We start from the raw sequence: 19,832 nt of genomic DNA on the forward strand, positions 1-19,832 counted from the left end.
ACTCTTTGAATCGAAAATTCCCAACACTTTTTTTACAGAGTAGCATGTAGAGCTTGTCATTTTTTAATATGGTTTTTCAGTTTCGTCAATTTTAAATTAATCTGATTGTTGTAGAAGAAACATTGTGTATATTTCGCGTTAAAAGTAGATAAATTTTAAAATAATCTCTAATCACAAATTATTTTACGGTTTGTAAGGTTTTAAGAATTGTGAGAACTTTGAGCTACTAAATAATGTTTAAGAAAAACATATACAAGTGTTTCAAAATTTGCAGAACAGCTTTATAATAATGTATAAAGCACGTTATCCGGGAGCATGCATCAGAAAAATGTTTAGTAGGTAATTATTTTTTTAAATAACCTGATACCTATATTATTATTATCAAGCTAATTATTTTTAGTATTAATTTTTATTATAATTTTTTCTTTTTAAAACAAGTATTGATTTGTTTTCTAGTTCTTTTACGTAGCTTTTTGTTTAAACAGAAACTTTGATAATAGTTTTTTCGTGCTACACACTTAAATATCATTAAGTTTATTGTAAGTATTCTTGTAAGAAACTTGTTCTAAATAATCTGAAACTTACAAATTGCTTTTAAATACAGCTAAAATTAAATTATTTTTTAGATATGTAATTTTATGCCTGAAAACATACCTATCTATAACAATTATTGTAAAAAAATAACTTCTAAAATACTATTCTTATGAATAGTACTAGTATCCCTATTTATTACTTTTTTTATAAGCAACAGTACTTTGTACTACAGGGTAGCACGTTTTACAGCAAATTTCAAACAACTAGTTTTTACGTTTTTATACCTACTTTTTATACTTACAAACGAGATCATTAAAAACTTGGGTGAATCATAATTAGCTGTAAGAATTTATACCAAAGCTTTTTTAGGTCAAAACAAAACAATTAATCTAATATTTACACTTTAGTAACTGGAGGCGAGCCTTTGAACATTTACAAGGTATAGTTTTCAATTTTTAAATCGTTATTGTGATTTTTGTGTTTATCGCAATGCATTTTCAAATTAATTGAGTAATACTTATGTAGGTAATACAAAGATGTATTTGGTACCCATGTAAATTTTGGTAAAAAAATTTAAATTCTATTAGGAGTCTTCAATTGACTAGATTTACACGAATTGCCAACATCCCATCAAAAATTTCTTTCCTTGCACGTAGATATCAAACGTATCTTTTTAATTAAAAGTCAAATTTTTCCTGAAGTGGGTTCTCAAGATTAACTCAACGAAGTGTTCGACACAAAAAAACTTTACGATTTTTTATGTCAGTAGTATGTTTATGTAAATTAATAAAATTTGGTATATGATTGGTAAAAGGTACCAACATTAACATATAAAAAAATCAAAGTCGCACCTTTTATAATTTAGATATCTGTAGACCAAAACAGCACTTTTTCACAGAGCGTCACCTTAACAAAATACAAGTATTTTAATTAAGTATCTAAGAAATATCAAGTACTTAATAAAATAAAAAACAAACTAGGTAATAAAAATAAAGCATAGGTAAATGAATTTTTGAGCGACGAACACAACGATACTTTTTTTCGCTTGAAGCAATTTAACCAACATATTGACATGTGCGTCTTTTAAAGAAGAAAAAAAAAGTTAATATAATTTAAATTACACGTATACTAATGTAAAAAGAATAAAAACAATACACACGTACAAATATTCAAAAAATAAATATGTAAGTAGTTTTTTTTGTCATAAATCATAAAATGTTTGAACTGCGCTACTTGCTAAAAAATATTGTAAACAACACCATCACACAAGTGAGTTTTACTTTGCCTCAAACCTTAGATAATTTCCACAAAAATGCGGTAAATAACTCAAAGGTTAGAGAACCTAACGAAAACCATGATGGACGCCTACAGCTATGTGATCATCCCAAAGTGCTGAGTGTTGAATTAAGTTATAAGGTTGACTATACGTTTGTCTAGTTTTTGCGGTTTGGCTTCATATACAATAAAAAATGATGTCAGTTAATTTCAACTAAATTTTTGCTTTGTAACCGAACCATAAAAAACATATGTAAATTATTAATTGTCTACTCCTTTGTACCCTTGTAGGGTTAAACTTGATAAATATTCCGATAAAGGGGTAATGTGGGGTTTTAGATAAGTGCCTGAGGCAAATTCCCGCTTTACAAACCCTCCGACTTGGAAGAATTCAAAATCTTACAATAACCTCTAATACTGTAAATTATCTCACTAATCCATCCTTCCAACCTCCGTCACTTAATACATCCACGATCGAATTTTTCCAAGCCATCACAAACTTAACACAAAGCCGCCAATAAAATGAGAGTAAGGGAGTGAACTCCGGATTGTTATTGAGGCCCGAGGCTTGTTTGCAAACTGAACTGCAGCCGCTGATTCGCATCACATGCGCTTCTGATTGATTTCCCTTGTTCGGAATTTCTTAGTGCTCATTACAAAGCTCTCACTCGATCAATAATTCTATAATACAAAACAAGACGAAATACAAACACGGTCATTTCTTAGTCGCCGCTTTCTGCTGCTGCTTTTCTTTAGCTTTGGATTCTTGTTCGCGCTTCAACTCCAAGTACTTGTTTAGTCTTCCTCGTTCTTTCATCAAAGGAATTTTCTTATAAAACTTTAAGAATTTCTTATACTCTTTATCCGTAATTGAATCCACTGTTACTAACTCCTCGTACAGTTCGGACTGTCTCAAAGGATTGTAACTGAGCTGAATTATCCTAAGAGGGGTCAACACTTTTTCAACCACTTGTTTCAACACTGGTAAGGGGTAATTCACTGTGAGTTTGGCTAAACAAGAGATGTCAATATTTCGATCAATGCCGTGATAAGGCATCAACAATTCTCTCCAATACAGATAAATGCTCCCATAATCGGGACGAGGAATCAGAATTACCTGACAAAATTAAGACTTTATTCAAATACAAATGTTATAATTTTCTCACCCTTTCAAAAACTTTCTTCATTTTCCCCGGCTTTCCTAACCAAGGCTGAGCACTAATCCCAAAAACCATGACTCGATCTTCGGATTTTATAGTCTTAACAATACCTTTTTGGAGCTTTTTACCAATCCGCTTCGGATCTAAGTGCCTCTCTCCTCTTGGAACTTTCTTGTAGAAGATTTTTTCAGCTGCGTCAAAATATATGACCGAAGGTTGTAAAATCCGGGCCATTTTATTCACCAAATGTAGCAACATTTTCATTCCCTTTGTTACAAAAATTTAATGAAATGGTTACACAGGGCGACAAAAAAAAGTCATGTCGTGACAACTTGACAAATTATGTATCGTTTTGTTCGTCTCAGTGAGACAAATCAAATGCACACACTTTGAACAAAATATTTTTTTTCTAATTTAAATGAATTTAAAATACTTTCGATTACACGAGGCGACAAAAAAAAGTCATGTCGTGACAACTTGACAAATTATATATCATTTTGTTCGTCTCAGTGAGACAAATCAAATGCACTAAAAAGAATTTCAAAAAGTCCACACACTTTGAACTAATTATTTTTTTTCTAATTTAAATAAATTTAAAATACTTTAACTTAAAAAAAATCATTACTCAATAACTATTAGGCCGATTTCTTTCAAATAAAGACCATCCTAAAGGGATGGCCTTGCCTTTTAGAATGATATGCAATTTGAAATTGAATATTGGCAAACTTTCTTTCGAACAGTGTTCGAAGAAGTTCGAAGTAAATCGAAGTAATCTAAGAAAAACCCTACGAGTAATTTTTTTTCTTCGTCTTATTAGTAAGAATCCAAATTTTTATAATAATATACCGAGTAGTTTTTAGGATATGATTTTTTGAAGTTAGGATTTGCTGTTCAGGTATTGCGCCATATAGGAGAAATGCATGTTAATCTTACTTAAAATTGCATTTTTATAAAAGTATTTGTTTCAAAACTCTTCCTTTGCTTAAAAATGGTCAATTGCACCTTCTTTGTTCTAATTAAAATAAATAAAAACTGTTTCTTTACTTAAAACAAACAAAAAGTACCTGCGTACTAATTAAAGCAAATAAAGAGTTTTTTTGTTCTAAAAATGATCACTGATCATTGAGCAAAAAGGATCTAGAAGTTTAAAGCAGTAGCTTTAAATATAAGAACAAATCTTTTTCAAATCAAATCACTTTCCATTCAGATTTCGACTTGTTCACTTTGTTCTAGCTTTTTGAAGTTTTTTTGAAAATGTTTTGAGCAAATGCTTTCTCATCACTTTCGAGTGATGTTAAATGTAGAATGTGATGAGAAAGCATTTGCTGAAAACATTCTCAAAAAAAAGTTCAGAAAGCTAGAACAAAGTGAACAAGTTGCAAACTTTAACTTCAAAAATCCTATCTTAAAAACTACTCGGTATATTATTTTAAAAATTTGGATTCTTACTAATAAAAAGATGCTCTACACGATGGTGACGAAGAAAAATAAATACTCGTAGGGTTTTTCTTAGATTACTTCGAAGAAAAGTTTGCCAATATTCAATTTCAAATTGCATATCACTCTAAAGGGCAAGTCCAGCCCTTTAGAATGGTTTTTATTTGAAGGAAATCGGCCTAATAGTTATTGAGTTATGATTTTTTAACTTAAAGTATTTTAAATTCATTTAAATTAGAAAAAAATATTTAGTTCAAAGTGTGTGCACTTTTTGAATCTTTTTTTAGTGCATTTGATTTGTCTCACTGAGACGAACAAAATGATATAAAATTTGTTAAGTTGTCACAACATGACCCTGTGTTATTGCTTAATTTAGTTTTTACTTTTTTGCCTGGATATTTTCCAGCTAGAACTTCCGGCGACAAATCAAAAAGCACACTTTTGCTCTCTGTAAAAACCGCATTGGCAAGAAGGTGCTTTCCGCTTTGTCTTGGTCCAATTAAAAGAGTCGAGCGTGGTTTAATCATCTTTTCGGTACTTAAAGGTGCAATGCAGTTAATTTTGACGGCTTGTCGGACATCACCAAGGGTTGCCGGAGGATCAAAACCCCAATTTCTTCGCTCCCAATTATTATAACTAAAATCTCCTTTATATTCTTTTAAATAATGGTGTTTGTAAGGATGTATAATTCCATTATCAACCAATTCTTGAAATAGATCTTCCACACTTCTATCACCAGTGGGATCCTTTTTTCCTTTTTTCTTCTTCTTTTTACCTTTTTTCTTCTTCTTTTTTTTCTTTTTGTATTTTTTGCCTTTGCGTTTGGCGCGGTCTTTCATTAGAGCGTCTTCCAACATTTCAAGTTCAAGCCTGAAAGTCACAATAAAAACGAAAAGTAAACACTGTTATTAAAAATGACCTCATCATTTCGTCTACAACTTTCCTCAATTCTAGTTGCATTTCATAGCATTTTTCTTCGTGTATTATATCCATGTAATGCTTTTCATCAGGATTATCCTCATCTTTTCTTTCATCAAAAATCCGGTGGTACTCCTCAATGGCATTTTCGTACGGTTCTTTAGCCACTGTTGGTTCATATTCAAGTTCAAAATCCCAGGGTTTCAATTTTTTCTTTTTCTTTCTCAATTTTTCTTTTTTCGCTTTCTCTTTTTCTTTCTTCTTCAAATCAGCCAACAATTTCTTTTGTTTTTCTTTTTCAGCTTTCAACTTTTCTTTATCTCGTCCTTGGTTTTTGACTTTCTCTCTTTTTTTCCTGTTATACTCATCAATCCACTCTTTCGGAGTTAGCGTTTCTCCTCGGACTACTAAAACCGTTCCACCTTTTTCTTCCGGTGGATATTTATCAAAATTTTTGACTTGAGTGTACCACTGATAAAACCATTCTCTAATTTCATCTCCTATATCTTCCATCAAACGAGGACCAATAACTTTGAAAACTCTTGTTCTTTCATTTAAATTTGCTTCAATGTATTCTTTAATTCTTTGATCTCTTATATCGCGTCGTTTTTGTAAATTTCTTTCTAATTTCTCAAACTCTTCGTTTGATTTCCAACTAGGTTCAATCATTTTAATCAAATATCTTCTTTCCAATTCTTTTCTTTTCACCAGCTGTCTTGCGCAATGTCCTTGCCAGTATCTTTGAATATGAAGAGAAGCTTTTTCTTGCGTTTCTAAATCAACAGGTTCAGGTTTAAAACCTTCCCTTATTTTTCTCCTATATTCATTTACTTTCCATTTTTCGTCAAAATATATCCTTGTTTGTCTACCACGTTCATGATTTTGGATTAGAATAACAGCGGAGGTAATTTGTTCTTTTCGTTTTATATCTTTTAGCTCTTCTTCGGTAAGTTCTTTTACTTCAGGGGCAAATTTCTTGGGTCGTTTTCTATATTATTGTTTTTTTAAAAATTAAATTAAAAAATTTGAAACTATACTTAGCCTTTTTCTCGGATTCGGCTATTTCCTCAGGAGTTGGCTCAACAATTTCCTTGGATTTTGATTTTTCTCCTTTGGTTTCTACACCTTCTTCTTCACCTTCTGCCTCATCTGGTGGGGGCGGAGGTGGCGGAGGCGGTGTGTAAATTTTTTCACCATTCTACAAATCTTTAACAATTTCTATTTCATAAATTTAAATAGTTACTTTTATTTTTGTCCAAAGTTCTTCCATATTATAATGTCTGAGATAATACAACATTGGGTCTAAAATTTCGACATCCTGTGGTACCAGTTTTAATTCAATTAAAGCACCATCTATGTAGTGATATTCAGAAATATCAACATTTCTTAATTCTTCGTTTAATTCATGAAGACGAACCGTAGCTGTGTCCATTAATTTTCGTACAATTATGCGCTTTTGAGGCTAGTTATATACTGTTAACATTAAAAGTACCTAAAATATTTTGGTTTACTTGAGCCATTTGATCCAAAATTGTGCCTAAATCTTGGACCATCATGCTGTATTTCGCATACAATCCTCCGATCAAATGACTGGCCAAATTCCGGTCTCTTATTTTCTTATCAGTCGCTTTAACAAAAATTTCATCTTTGGCCCTCAACTGCTCCAAAGCGTTTCTGGTGCCAGCCCACCATTTCGAATAATATTCGAAGGACATTTTACTTAAATTTTACATTTGAAGCCAAAAAATTATTACATTTTCTAAAAAAATCCTGTCAAACTGACAAATAACTAGGTATGTCACATTTTTTCACTCAGAAAACCCGTCAATATTTTAATCGGGTTAAAAACCGCCCATGGGAATGTTTCTTGCGCCGACCATGATAAACAGTGTATGGTATTTTAATTTTCTTGATTTTTTTGTTTGGTGCTCCTTCATCCTACACTGTTACAGACATGTTGATCATGGAATTCCTCTGCGGGCCGTTCGAAACAATGGGTAGTCGGCCATGTTGACTACTCAAGAAGCCATATTTTGTCCTGGGGCAAGCCGAGTTGGACGCCCACGACATGTACCTGATCACAGAGATCAAGCCGCGCATTCCGGTATATTCACCGCGATCACTTGACCTATACAGGGCCGGGTCTGGGCATTTTGTGCTTTACTTCACCTGCATCATATAAAAACACCTTCTGGAACAGAAGTAAAGACTTAAAATACGTACTTTAGAGAGCAAATAAAAAAGAGATCTAAACAGTTTAAAAATCAATTTTGTTAAATAAATTGATAAATTGTCACTTTACATGCATTTTTTTTTAATCAAATCAAAACTATCTAATACATACAGGGTGCGCCAGAACTCGCGCCCCAGAGAAAATTTTCAAGTAAGGTAAGATACCAGGAACATGAAAAAAATGTTTAAAAAATTCTATCTGTCAAAATTTTTGACATTTCTTTTTTGACATTTGACATTTTTTATATCTATTTAAGGATACTGATGATCTTGTATATGTTTTTTTACAAGTATTTAGTAAAAGGACAAAAATTTTGCCAATAAAAGCCACAAATAACATTAAACAGAGTTACAATTTAGGATAAAGCTTCCTTGTTTTCTTTTTTAATAGCCTATAGCAAAAAAACATGGACAATCATTTTTCTAAACATAAATAAATAGAGTCAAAGTGCAAAATTGAACCCTCATAACTTCGAAATTTTTGTAAATAAAATTTTTTTAACATTTTTTCCATGTTCCTGGTATCTTACCTTATATGGCATTTTTCTCTGGGGCGCGAGTTCTGGCGCAACCTGTATGTATTAAAAGTACTACAAAAGTAAGTACAGTAGAGTCCTGCTATAATGATGAGAATTAAAAGGATCTTAAAGATAACAATTTTGTTCAAAATTTGGAGCCAATGTCAAACTTGTTAATTTTTTTTGTTAACATATTTTATCGAAGAGCTTACGTCTAGAATACTTTTATTATTGATAATTTTACTTTCCTTATCCTACAAGGAAGGTATTGTAATCGGCTACCCAGATTTTTACATTTCTGGACGAATTATAGCTTCAAGACACCAAAAAAGTTGGTTTGGGCCATTGGGTCGTTGTGTGTGCATATCTCGAGAACGATAAGAGCTAGAAACTTGAAATTTGGTATGTAAGTTACTTGTAGGAAGGGGACGCAGCATGAAACATTTGGCAAAAATCGGTCGCACCGTTCGGCCGCAAGGACCAAAAGTCGGCCATAAAGCGGCCGCAAAATTATGCAATAAATTCTTGGAGATACAAATTATTTAGAATTATGAAATATACTTTATTTAACAGTAAAATGTGGTAAAATAATAATAATAATGGGTACCGAACTAAAAAAAACTGCACCCCAGACTCGAACCTGAGACAACTATGGTCTATTTCGCGTGTAATCACAGTTGGTATTAACGCAAAGGTTACACTAAATTATTGTTGTTATTAGGATGGTTTCCAAATAAGTAGGATAAGGAAATTCGTGTGATGTTCACACCAGATTTTTTTAATGAAAATTATTCTATTATATTAGATTATACAGCGTGTTTACAGTCTTCGAGTTGAAAGTTGACCTAGTAATAGAATAGTACAGAAATACTTTAACAGAGAAAAAAACTCACACAATTGTTATTATTAAGAATGTTATTTAACTCCAAAATATTGGTACACGGTTTGAGGGTCACTGGAATTATTTCCTTGTTCAGATAAAATTGTATTGTTGCAACAGATAAAAAAATCGTATCCATGAAAATGAAAGAGAAAAGTCACTTCATCGTTTTGACACTGTCATCGTTTTGACACTGTCATCATTTGATTTGCTTTTGCTTTAGTTTTTATCAAAATTCGAAGATCTTCTGTTTAATCTCTTTCAGCGAATGGTTTCCAATAGGTTTAATTCGTTTTTCTTAATTTTTCTCCAAATTTATGAACATGCATGGCAAAATATTAAAATAATAAATTGGTTATCGTGATTATGATTTACGGTGAAACACAAGGTAATGATACTAATGGCCATTGTTGCAGCCGAAGCAGCAGTTCTCAAACAAATAGTGTAAAATGAATAATTTCCTTTAACAACGTGAATTTTTGTTTTATACAGCGTATTAGTTTTCTTTTACTGTGAATATCATCTCATTTAAATTTCAACCTCAAGATCGTAAACACCCTGTATACGAGCACAACTGTAATATGTATTTATTTGTTTTTTTTTTCAAAAGAAGAGTTAATTGTCCCCACATCATCAATATTATATCTACAGGATGATTCAAAAGTGTCGGACCAACTGTCAAATGATGATAGAAGACTTCAGCTAAGCATATACTTGTTTTCATATTAATGTGCATCGAAGTAGTCGTTAAAAGGGATCATTTAAGATGGCAACCATGAGAAAACTCAGACAATCCTAACCTCAATCTTCACTAAAAATATATTTTTTTAATAAATGTGTACCCCAGGTAGCAAAAAATAATTAAAATTAGCAACGTAATTAACATGGGGTAGCAAACATAAAAAATTTTGTCATTATTGATGTGATTAAATTTGTCCTGAAATACATACATTAATGACACATTTTGTGTGAATCGGGCTTTAAATTAAAGATGCATTTAGACTTCTACAACCTACTTGATGCACATTAATATGAAAAAGAGTATAAAAATAAATTCAGATTTTTGTTTCAAGCTTTTTTTTTTGACAAAAACAGAACAACATCGGAAACAAAAGAACGAAGATGTTTACATAATGTAATAAGTATGTAAAATGTAGACATCTTCGTTCTTTTGTTTCCAATATTGTTGGATTTAATTTATTGTTGAATTTGCTAGTTTGTTAAATATTTTTACACCATAAAATGTCCAATTTTATCTGCAAATATTTCACATCGAGTATAAAGAGCAAGTAAGAGATTTTACTCCATGCCTGAAAGGTAAAACTTGTACTTGTGTCATTTAGTAACTAAATAAAAAAATATATAAAAAATTAAATTTAATGATAATAAAAAATAAATAAACAAATTTATATAATAAAACTTCTTTAATAAAACAACAAAACTAAAAAGATATTCAAAAACAACAGAGAAATGGTAACTTTGATTTAAATTACAAAATCAGTCTTTCTACCAAAGTGGGCAATTGACCAAACAAGATGTCACTTTGAGCATTTGCTGTATTTTTTTATTCCTTGTGCATTTTAATAAACCTATTTTTTTATTATTACTATTTTAACTTGACTATTAAAAAAAAGTATACAAATCTTTTTGCTCGGGGAGGGTAATTACCCCCTTTACCTGCCCCCCTTGTATCCGCGTTTGCTACTTGTATTCGTACAAACTACTCGGTACTAGTACAAAAGTAAAAAAATAAACTATTAAATTATTTGTATTGTTTGATTTTATTTTCATCATAAATTTTACAAATAAATTTAAAAAATGTAATACCTACCTATTTTATAGGTAAACTAACTAACTAACTAACTTTTTAATTTTTAAACACAAACAACAAACTGCATTGTTTCACTTGGAGCATAATTTAATTTTGAAGAATATAAAAACATAAGTTGATATTAAAAACATTTTTAAAATAGAAAACTTGAAAACGTTATACATATTTAACAACCGGTACATTAATTATAACAGGCTGGATTATAAAAAAACGTCTCAAACTTCATTAGTTTAAAAAAATATATGACAATACTCTTAGAACAAAGTTGAACAGTTTATTGTCATCTATTGTTTGAGATCAATGCTGCTTCCTGTTTCATCGGAAGTGCATGACAACAATTTCAGTTTTTTAAATGAAACAGCCTGTGTATTTTATTATTTTTGGATTCCTTATTAAATCGTCTTTCATTAAGCTCACCAACTATTATATCACAAACTTGTGCTTTTAGGCAATTTAAAAATTAAATTAAATTAAGTAGGCTATGGAAAGGATGTAGAACATTTTTATTCTTCTTTATCTGACAAGAAACGACTGATCACAATAAACTGTTCCACTTATTTGATCAAAAAAGTATTGTAACGTCTTCAAAAGTAAAGAAATTATATCTGGGACATTTTTTATAATCCAGCCTTTATAAAAAACCTCTATTTTATGATAATTTTGTCTAGAGTTTGCTGTGCTTATAAAAAATTATACAAAATACGAAAAAAAATCTAAAAAAAAATTTCAGAGTACTCTTGATCTTCAAAATGTATCTTCGTTTCTTTTAATTTAGTTAGGACGTTCTCTTTTAGAATTGGTTTTACTTATATCTACCTAATATGGATCACACAGTATAATTTTATGTTTCAGTAAATAATAAACACCAGCTAATTTTATTCATTTTTTACAAATATAACACATGTTTTTTTTCTTAATTAGAATGTAGGACTAATAAATTTTTTGGTATTGTTCGGTCAGATGTCCGCGATAGGACTTGTTGGCTGTAGTTAAGATGTTTTTAATTGTCGGTTGTGGCCGTGTTGTGTTTAATTATCTCCTGAAAAGAGTGTAATTGTGACGGTGGTGATAAATGGGGGGCATCCCCCTAGATCCGGCCCTGGAGGTAAACTATTCCTTCCCTGATCTAAGTTATGAGGAGATGCATAGTACGGCATACACCCACAGAGTCGAGCACGGCTCTGTAAATCAAAAGATGAAATTGCAGGTTTGTAATCACGGTCGCCTATGGCACGTAACTTGGTGAGCCAATCGCTGAGCCGGCATCTCCCGCTCTGGCCAATGGCCGCCAGTCTTACCCCCGGCCTACTCCGGCACTAGCCAAAGGACTTCACATCTACTATCACACACACAGTGCCTCGAAACCTGCCTAAAACCAACAATCGACGATCAACTATGTCCTGATCCGACGGCCGGTCCAAGTGTGCTGTGCTCGATCAAGGCACTCGCGATCTGTGATATCGTTTTTGTTGATAAACATTTGTGATCGGGCGCATGCGTGGGTGGTAATAATTACACTTGTGGGTGATTTTTCGGAATTTTGTGCACTCTTGGATTATGGAATGATGTCACGGTTCTATCTCAACTCCAATTCGTCGCTAGCGAATTATCAACAATATGAAGTAAGTCGTGATATTTGAGGGTAATTTGGTCGAATTAATTTTATGGAAAAATATGCAAATAAAAAATGAAAAAATTGTATGTTGAGGTATGACTATAACCACCACAGAACACCTGTTGGCCGGTGAACGTTGTTGAGAGCCTGAAAGCTAATTATCTACATTCCACCCGACCTCATCAATTAAATATGAGACCAGAACACATTCTACACGGTTATTGTTGCTCGGGTAAATACCTAACATGACTACCAAATGCTACCAACATTATTACACTTGCAACGACAAAATTATACACTTATAAACACACATCAAGGTTATGTTATTCTCTTGTGTACGAATAGTAACCAACTCAAAATCCTCATTTGAATTTTTATTAGTTACCTCTATTTTTGCTATCGCTTCATAATTATTAATAATTAAATTTTTGATTGTGCCGCACGTTATTTATCACTCTGTGAATTAGAAATGTCAAAATGAAACCACATTTGTGACGTGCTTTTAATTTATTATAATCAATAAAAATTACACAAGGGCCCCGAGCTATATTTTTGATTCGGAATAAATTGTTCACAAATATCAAAATGATTAATTAATCTCCCGCATTAATTGGCCTTAATTAGTGATACGCATCATAATTCTAAAATTAACCCGCATAGGTGTACAGGGTGGTGCATTTTGGATGTCCGAATAGGGAATCTCGGAAACTATAAGAAGTTTAGCCAAAAATGGGTGATACATTTTTTGAGAAAATAATATTGGTTAAAACCGCATCCCGCTATCGTCTTTTGTTTTCGACTTACAGACAAAAGTTGACATTTTGGCGAAATCTTAAAAAATTCATATCTTCGTTATTATAGAAGATACGGATTTGAAATAAAGACATTATACAGGCACTTTTTTACGAGGAATTTGATAATGTGGTTAATAATTTTTTTCAGTTACTTGTTTAGTCGTAGTAAGATAAACTTTTATTTTTTTAATGGAAATCATAGGCGGCTATGACAATTTTGAAAAGCTTATTTTTTTCTGATCTAAAAAATATATATTTGTAACAGAATATTTTTTTATAATTATACTTAAAAAATGAAATACATATTTTGTTTGATAATAGTTGGCCAATATGTAAATAATAATCAATAAGAGATGTGTGAACTGTGAAATAGATGAAAAAATAGATAAAATTATAAAAATTTAAAAAATACGATACGTTAGAAATGATGAACAAATATGCGAGTGCCTAAGAACAAAATTGTTACATATTTTTGAAAAATTCAAAAATAGGAAAAAGAAATGTGCAACAGTCAACACAATTAAAAAAATATTTTTTTGATGGTCTAATGGAGGTAGGATAACATTCCACATAGAAGGAATTTGGGTATTTGAATAGCCATATCGTTATTTTTGTGTCATATAAAATATATTTTATTGAAGAATTAAAGCGGCTTTTTTTTACAACACTCTATGTATCACTAGAAGTTGCAATGGTAATGTTAGCTTGTTTAAAAACAAAGAAATGTTATTAGTCGCCAATAAGTTAATTTACGATTTATTTTGCATTTTTTTTCATTACTTAGTACTTTGAAAAAAAAATTATTAACCACATTATTAAATTCCTCGTAAAAAGTGCCTGTATAATGTCTTTATTTCAAATCCGTATCTTCTATAATAACGAAGATATGAATTTTTGTAGATTTCGCTAAAATGTCAATTTTTGTCTATAAGTCTATAAGACGATAGCTGGATGCGATTTTAAGCAATATTATTTTCTCAAAAAATGAGCCCCAGAATGTATTACTCGTTTTTGGCTAAACCTCTTAGTTTCGGAGATTCCCTATTCGGACACCTGTACATACTTAGCTACAAAAGCGACTTTTTCTTGTGTGATTGCGATTAGTGGGACATTTATTAAAAAGCCGATAACTAAATGTAGGAAATGTTATTATGCTTCTATTAATTTATTTTACCTACATTTTCATTTACAATTAACAGTAGAATAAATTGTAAAAATGTTGGGTGTATTATACATATTTCCGCTGGGCTTTTAAAACAAATCTACTTTTAATGGAAATCGAGTTACAAGTTAAAAGTAGTAAAATGTTAACAATGAAAATTAAAACATATGTTATTGCAACCTCTTTGCCCTAGGCGAGCACTCGATCATAAATTTTTCATCATAAATGTTATTTTAACGCGTATATAAATCATTCTCTAATAAAATGTTGACGGATAACATAAACTTATAAAGTTACAACTTACAACATAGCACACGCGAGAAATTTTAAGTAAAACAAATAATAATGTCAAATTTACTAGATTATTATAGAAAAAAAACATACGTAAAAACATTCAAAGACCAATATGAATTGATTAATTTTTTTATAGGTATTACTGTTATTTATTTATTTATTTTTTTAAATAAATTATTGGATAAGGAAGCAAGTTGAAACAGAAAAAATTATCCACCCACTGTAATTACATTTCATACAAAAAAGTAATGTAACGCTGTAAAAGTTTTTTTTTAATTAGTTGAAATTAGCTTAGATTACATTATAATTTTTATAGCTATTAACATATCTAGGATATAATGAATGTCATAACAGCTGCAGATGTCAGTTTGAAATATATCCAAGGCTGTTATGACATTATTACATCCGATCATCAAGATTTTATCGGTTTCTGTCGAATAAGCCAAAAATTGAAACAAATTAAATCCAAAAATTCTCTTCAAAAAGATTGAGTTGATCGCAGTTTCATGAAATGTTCAGGTGAGTTACATGTTGTTGTTTATTAAATTAGAAATTTAGAAAAATTAAGAAAAATGAGTTCGAACGATAATGGTTTACCAGAAAACGTGTTAAATGGAGCAGAAATGTTTTTTCCACTTTTTGTATCTGCAAGGTAAAAATGACATATCGATATTGTAAAATTGACATTTCAAAATTGTAAAATTTTACAGTAATCAATAAGGTTATGCCATATTTACCAGACTATTTTTGTGCATGTAACATTGCTCTTAACAGAGAGAAACCGATAAACGAATAAACATCATTTGTTCAAATCAAAGTGGTTTGTAAATTTGAAGTTCAATTCGTTACACTAACTACAAAAGATACAAAAAATATAAAACTTAACCGTGTCCACGTCTTCTGTTTATGTTTGTTAACATTGCCAAAATCTTAGACCACTTTGATCAGAGATTGAATTGAAGACTTGTATACATATTTGTCTATCATTAGTTTACATATTCACATTAGTTTACAAAGTAAAATATGGATGAAATGCACGAGCAGATTTAGCTAATTAATTTCATTTTATGTAAAAATGATTTAAAATTTTAGACACGTCTAATATACCGTGATGATATAAGATTGTTAAGTATTCAAATCAACTCACACTTTATTGTATGCAAACTTTGAAAAACATTAAGTGAGTTTTCAAGAAAATAAATAAACCACTTTTATTTTTAAGAAACTAAACTGATCTGCATTAAACATAAAAAATATCTATTAAGACAACAACAAGTTTTATACACAGTTTAAAAATCGAGGTCTTAGTTTAAAATCGATCGACCGTTAGGGAGCGAGACCGAGATTTTTAAACTAAAAAGGTTGTGTTGTTTTCAATGTTTTACCTGGATCATAAATTTTGATAAATTCAGAAATTGACATAAAGAAATTTCTCAAAATAATGTCAAAATTGACAAAATGCCAAGTATCATCGGTGAACATAAAAATTTGGGACAAGCATAACAATTGCATAAGTCAAAAAATCACAAATTTACATTGGGTAAATGTAGCTTTTTAGGAATAAGGTTATAAAAATTATGGCATACTAATGAGTATGTAATAACATATTGTCAAAAACATCAAGTTAAAGCTCATATACTGCATCTCGAAGGCGTTAAATTAGACAATTTTTTTAACTTGAGTGACGAAAATTCAATAGTTTGATACACAATGGTTGTATCAGTTTTTTTATGTTCACCGACTGTACTTATAAAATAATAAAATCTGTTGTGATTGACGACATATTTTATAAAAAAGCGTATATTAATGGCAACATAAGAGGTAAGCTTAAATGCACCATAGAGACAATACAAGATATTAGTGTTGGAAAAACACATTATTATCTAGGGTATAAAAACGTGATTAAGAAAGCTTTGTAAATTTTATGACCGTAAGTCTTCAATATCTGTCAAATTTACCAAGTTTTGAACACTTTTCTTGCACTAAAAATAATAATTTAATGATTTGACAACATTGTGTTATAAATGTTCAACAAACCCTCTGTAATAGGTATACAGGAAGCACCAGAACTCGCGCCCCAAAAACAAAAATCTTAAAAAATTCTCTGTCAAAAAATTTTGACATTTATTTTTTAACATTTGACATTTTTTTATGTCTATTTAACGATAGGTACTGATGATCTTGTATATGTTTTTTTTACAAGTATTTAGTAAAAGTACAAAAATTTTGCCAATAAAAGCCACAAATAACATTGAACAGAGTTACAATTTAAGATACAGCTTCTTTGTTTCCTCTTCTAATAGTCTGTAACAAAAAAAAACTTGGAAAATTATTTTTGCAAGAGAAATAAATAGATTCAAAGTCCAAAATTTAAACTCTCATAACTTCGAAATATCTTTTTTTAACATTTTTTCCATATTCCTGGTATCTTACCTTATATGGCATTTTTCTCTGTATCTTGTCATTTGCTTAAACATGATAATAAAATGCTGAAATATAAAATATTCACTACACTCTTGTCCACGTTTGTCTTTAAACTCTCATTTCAAAGTTCTTCCTACACCAATGTTTTAAACATTATTAATTAATAACAAAAGAAGCTGCATGTGCTATAATTCCAAAGTTAGTACCTACCTACCAATTATTTTCAATCACCTTGCAAATTCTTTGTTCATATTATCATATTTTTATTGGATAAAATATATATTCAAAACCTGTAATTAACGTCATTTAAATATTTTTAATAGTTGGTCAGTTAATTTAGGTGTGGTTTAGTGAAACTAGCCACGATACACATATTGCATTCCCCATGTCGTAAACTTTCTTTTTTAATGAGATATTGCCAATTGTAGATGCTTGTCATTTTCTAACAAATTTCGTGTTCGCTCTTTGCATAACAATTGTCTGATCGCTGATAAAATTACTTCCTTATTCTTCTCCGCTATGTAGCGTATATTTAAATGTTCCATATCTCCCCATCTCTGCGAAAAGTGTAATTCAACTGTAATTACTATACTTGAATAATAACTTTTTGATGTGTGTATGCTACAAATATGCCAGAGGAATGCAGGTGTAAATTTTCTTTTGAAATGTAATTAGCTATCGAGGACTGGAGAGTCGTCAAATAAACACTCAATTAATGAAATTACATAAGGTGGTCATATAGAAAATTTGTCCAAGAATAATGACCGCATAAAGTCGGAATTAATTGATATGAATGATTATAACGGTCATCTAAATGTGATTTTTATTCATGAATAAACGATAAGTCATTGCTATCCGACTTATAAAGGGAACTGAAGTCGTACGAAAGTGGCTGTAATCACATGTTATCGTCGTTCACGTATCCATTTAGTTGATGTTAAAGCTACTGACGAGCTATTGAGACGACCCATGTCATGTTTTATTCATGGACGTGACCCACGTTAAATATAGGTAGTCTGAAAAATCCAGGAGACATCAGAATTTTATGGTCCCGGTCATCCCGTCAAATCCCGGACCGTAATTATAAACTTTTCGAATTCCGACACCCCCAATCATTTCGCAATTTGTTATACCTAATTATTAACTTGTTTCAGATTTTGTTTGATAAAATTTGGGGGAAAATTACAGTCATTTTGGCCCGACTAATGGCTATCATTACGAAAAATTCTGCGGAATTTGAGAGTGTTTAAGAATTTTCTTACTTTTGTGAGATTTATCGACACATCAACGCTGAAAGAGAAAGGACTCAAAACGCGCACTTTGGAGTAAAATGTTAATTATTTTAATTATGATGCAGCCATTCGTTTCTAATTTCACGCACTGCTTAGCGACCTACAATTCGCATAAATTTAGGCAAGATCTACTATTAAAACGATTTTTCACGTGAGTAAACCGTAATCAAAAATTTTTTGTTGCGGATTTTTGCATACATGGAACAATCACTCGGAATGGCGAGAGCTTTGGCGGTATTATCGTCGTATTATCATAATGTCAGAATAAATTAATTATGTTGAAATTGGTAAAGCTTCGAGGAGTTGCACCTTGAAGTGGATATCGGAGGCTGCAAATGAATTAATTCAGTCTGCAATTTCATCAGTTTTATTTTTAAGAATGAAATCTTCATAATATACTATTTTTTGTAGGTATCTGGATTACAAAAAATATGATTTTATATTATTTGTTTTATCATCACATTTAAATATACAGGGTGTGTCAGAACTCGCGCCCCAGAGAAAAATTTCAAGTAAGATAAGATTCCAGGAATATGAAAAAAAATTACATTTATTTATTTTTTGACATGATACTGATGATCTTGTACGTATATATGTTTTTTTTTTATAATTATTTATTATGGTACAAAAATTTTGCCAATAAAAGCCACAAATAACATTAAACAAAGTTACAATTTAGGATACAGTTTTCTTGTTTCCTTCTCTATAGTCTGTAGCAAAAAAACTTGGAAAATTATTTTTCCAATAGAAATAAATAAAGTCAATATGTAAAATATAAACTCTCATAACTTCTAAATTTTTATAGATAGAATTTTTTTAACATTATTTCCATGTTTCTGGTTCCTTACATATGGCATTTTACTCTGGAGCCCGAGTTCTGAGGCACCCTGTAGATATAGTTATTTATACAGAGTGGTTATAAATGATTTTCATCTAGCCAACTTTGGAATTTTTTTGCATGTTACTTTATTTGTGCCGCTCTACTTTTTTGAAAGCTCTAATTCTGTCATTAGTGTAATAATTAATAATAAATTGTTCTTAATTAAACTTTTATTGATTTAACTAATTTCCAATAATAATTGATAATAATGTATACTTTGGAAGAAAACAAGTTTATAATTGAAGTCTATTTTCGAAGTGGACGCTTAGTAAACGGCGATTTTTTAATTTTGAGTTAAAACAAGTAGGTACCCCTATTTTCGTAAAGCGGCATTTTTTATTTTACATGGAAAATTCACAACTGGCTAGATGAAAATCATTTATAACCACTTTGTACTACTTAGTAAAGAGAGTTATGTTGCATATTTCTCCTGCAACAAAGAGAACTCACGAGACAGTCGAATTAGCGATTCGAGTTATATGTATAGGTATGTAACAACCCACGAGTGCCATACAACATTTTATCGAGCATCTCCTACTTTTAACAGTTTTAGCATAAACATTTTAAACAACTAGGTAAACAACCG

The 19,832-nt window shown here is 30.6% G+C and overlaps 2 protein-coding genes across 3 annotated transcripts in view; one reads left to right on the forward strand and one right to left on the reverse strand.

Moving 5' to 3' along the window:
* Nucleotides 1-2,476: 2,476 nt before the first annotated feature.
* Nucleotides 2,477-7,096, reverse strand: LOC123011040 (IQ and AAA domain-containing protein 1-like). Of its 2 annotated transcripts, none has more exons than XM_044408300.1 (7): nucleotides 6,836-7,096; nucleotides 6,568-6,786; nucleotides 6,362-6,522; nucleotides 5,326-6,312; nucleotides 4,790-5,276; nucleotides 2,976-3,236; nucleotides 2,477-2,926 (listed from the first exon to the last, which is right to left on the reverse strand). In XM_044408300.1, the coding sequence occupies exons 1-7, from the start codon at nucleotides 7,037-7,039 to the stop codon at nucleotides 2,525-2,527; spliced, it is 2,721 nt and encodes a 906-aa protein (XP_044264235.1). In that variant the 5' UTR covers nucleotides 7,040-7,096; the 3' UTR covers nucleotides 2,477-2,524. The 2 variants fall into 2 exon arrangements, with proteins under 2 accessions (XP_044264235.1, XP_044264236.1); XM_044408301.1 differs by having other exon boundaries at nucleotides 6,568-6,816; nucleotides 6,875-7,002.
* A 5,059-nt stretch (nucleotides 7,097-12,155) lies between these two features.
* LOC123010850 (transcription factor AP-2-epsilon) overlaps nucleotides 12,156-19,832 on the forward strand; it is a 64,838-nt gene continuing 57,161 nt past the window's right edge. The window contains exon 1 of the mRNA XM_044408011.1: nucleotides 12,156-12,407. Within this exon, the coding sequence (XP_044263946.1) occupies nucleotides 12,348-12,407 (60 nt within the window). The 5' untranslated portion in view covers nucleotides 12,156-12,347. The remainder of the gene's footprint in view (nucleotides 12,408-19,832) is intronic.

This window comes from Tribolium madens, unplaced genomic scaffold (genome assembly GCF_015345945.1).
Source record: "Tribolium madens isolate multiple individuals breed KSU strain unplaced genomic scaffold, Tmad_KSU_1.1 Scaffold_91;HRSCAF=231;Tcas5.2_LG7, whole genome shotgun sequence".
Taxonomy (NCBI): domain Eukaryota; kingdom Metazoa; phylum Arthropoda; class Insecta; order Coleoptera; family Tenebrionidae; genus Tribolium; species Tribolium madens.

Excerpts from the sequence above, each read along its gene's own strand:
- LOC123011040 (XM_044408300.1), bottom strand. The coding sequence starts at position 7,039 with ATGTCCTTCGAATATTATTCGAAATGGTGGGCTGGCACCAGAAACGCT. Across the intron at positions 6,523-6,567 it reads AACTTTGGACAAAAATAAAA|AATGGTGAAAAAATTTACAC; the intron begins GTAACTATTTAA and ends AAAGATTTGTAG. Across the intron at positions 2,927-2,975 it reads TGAAGAAAGTTTTTGAAAGG|GTAATTCTGATTCCTCGTCC; the intron begins GTGAGAAAATTA and ends TAATTTTGTCAG.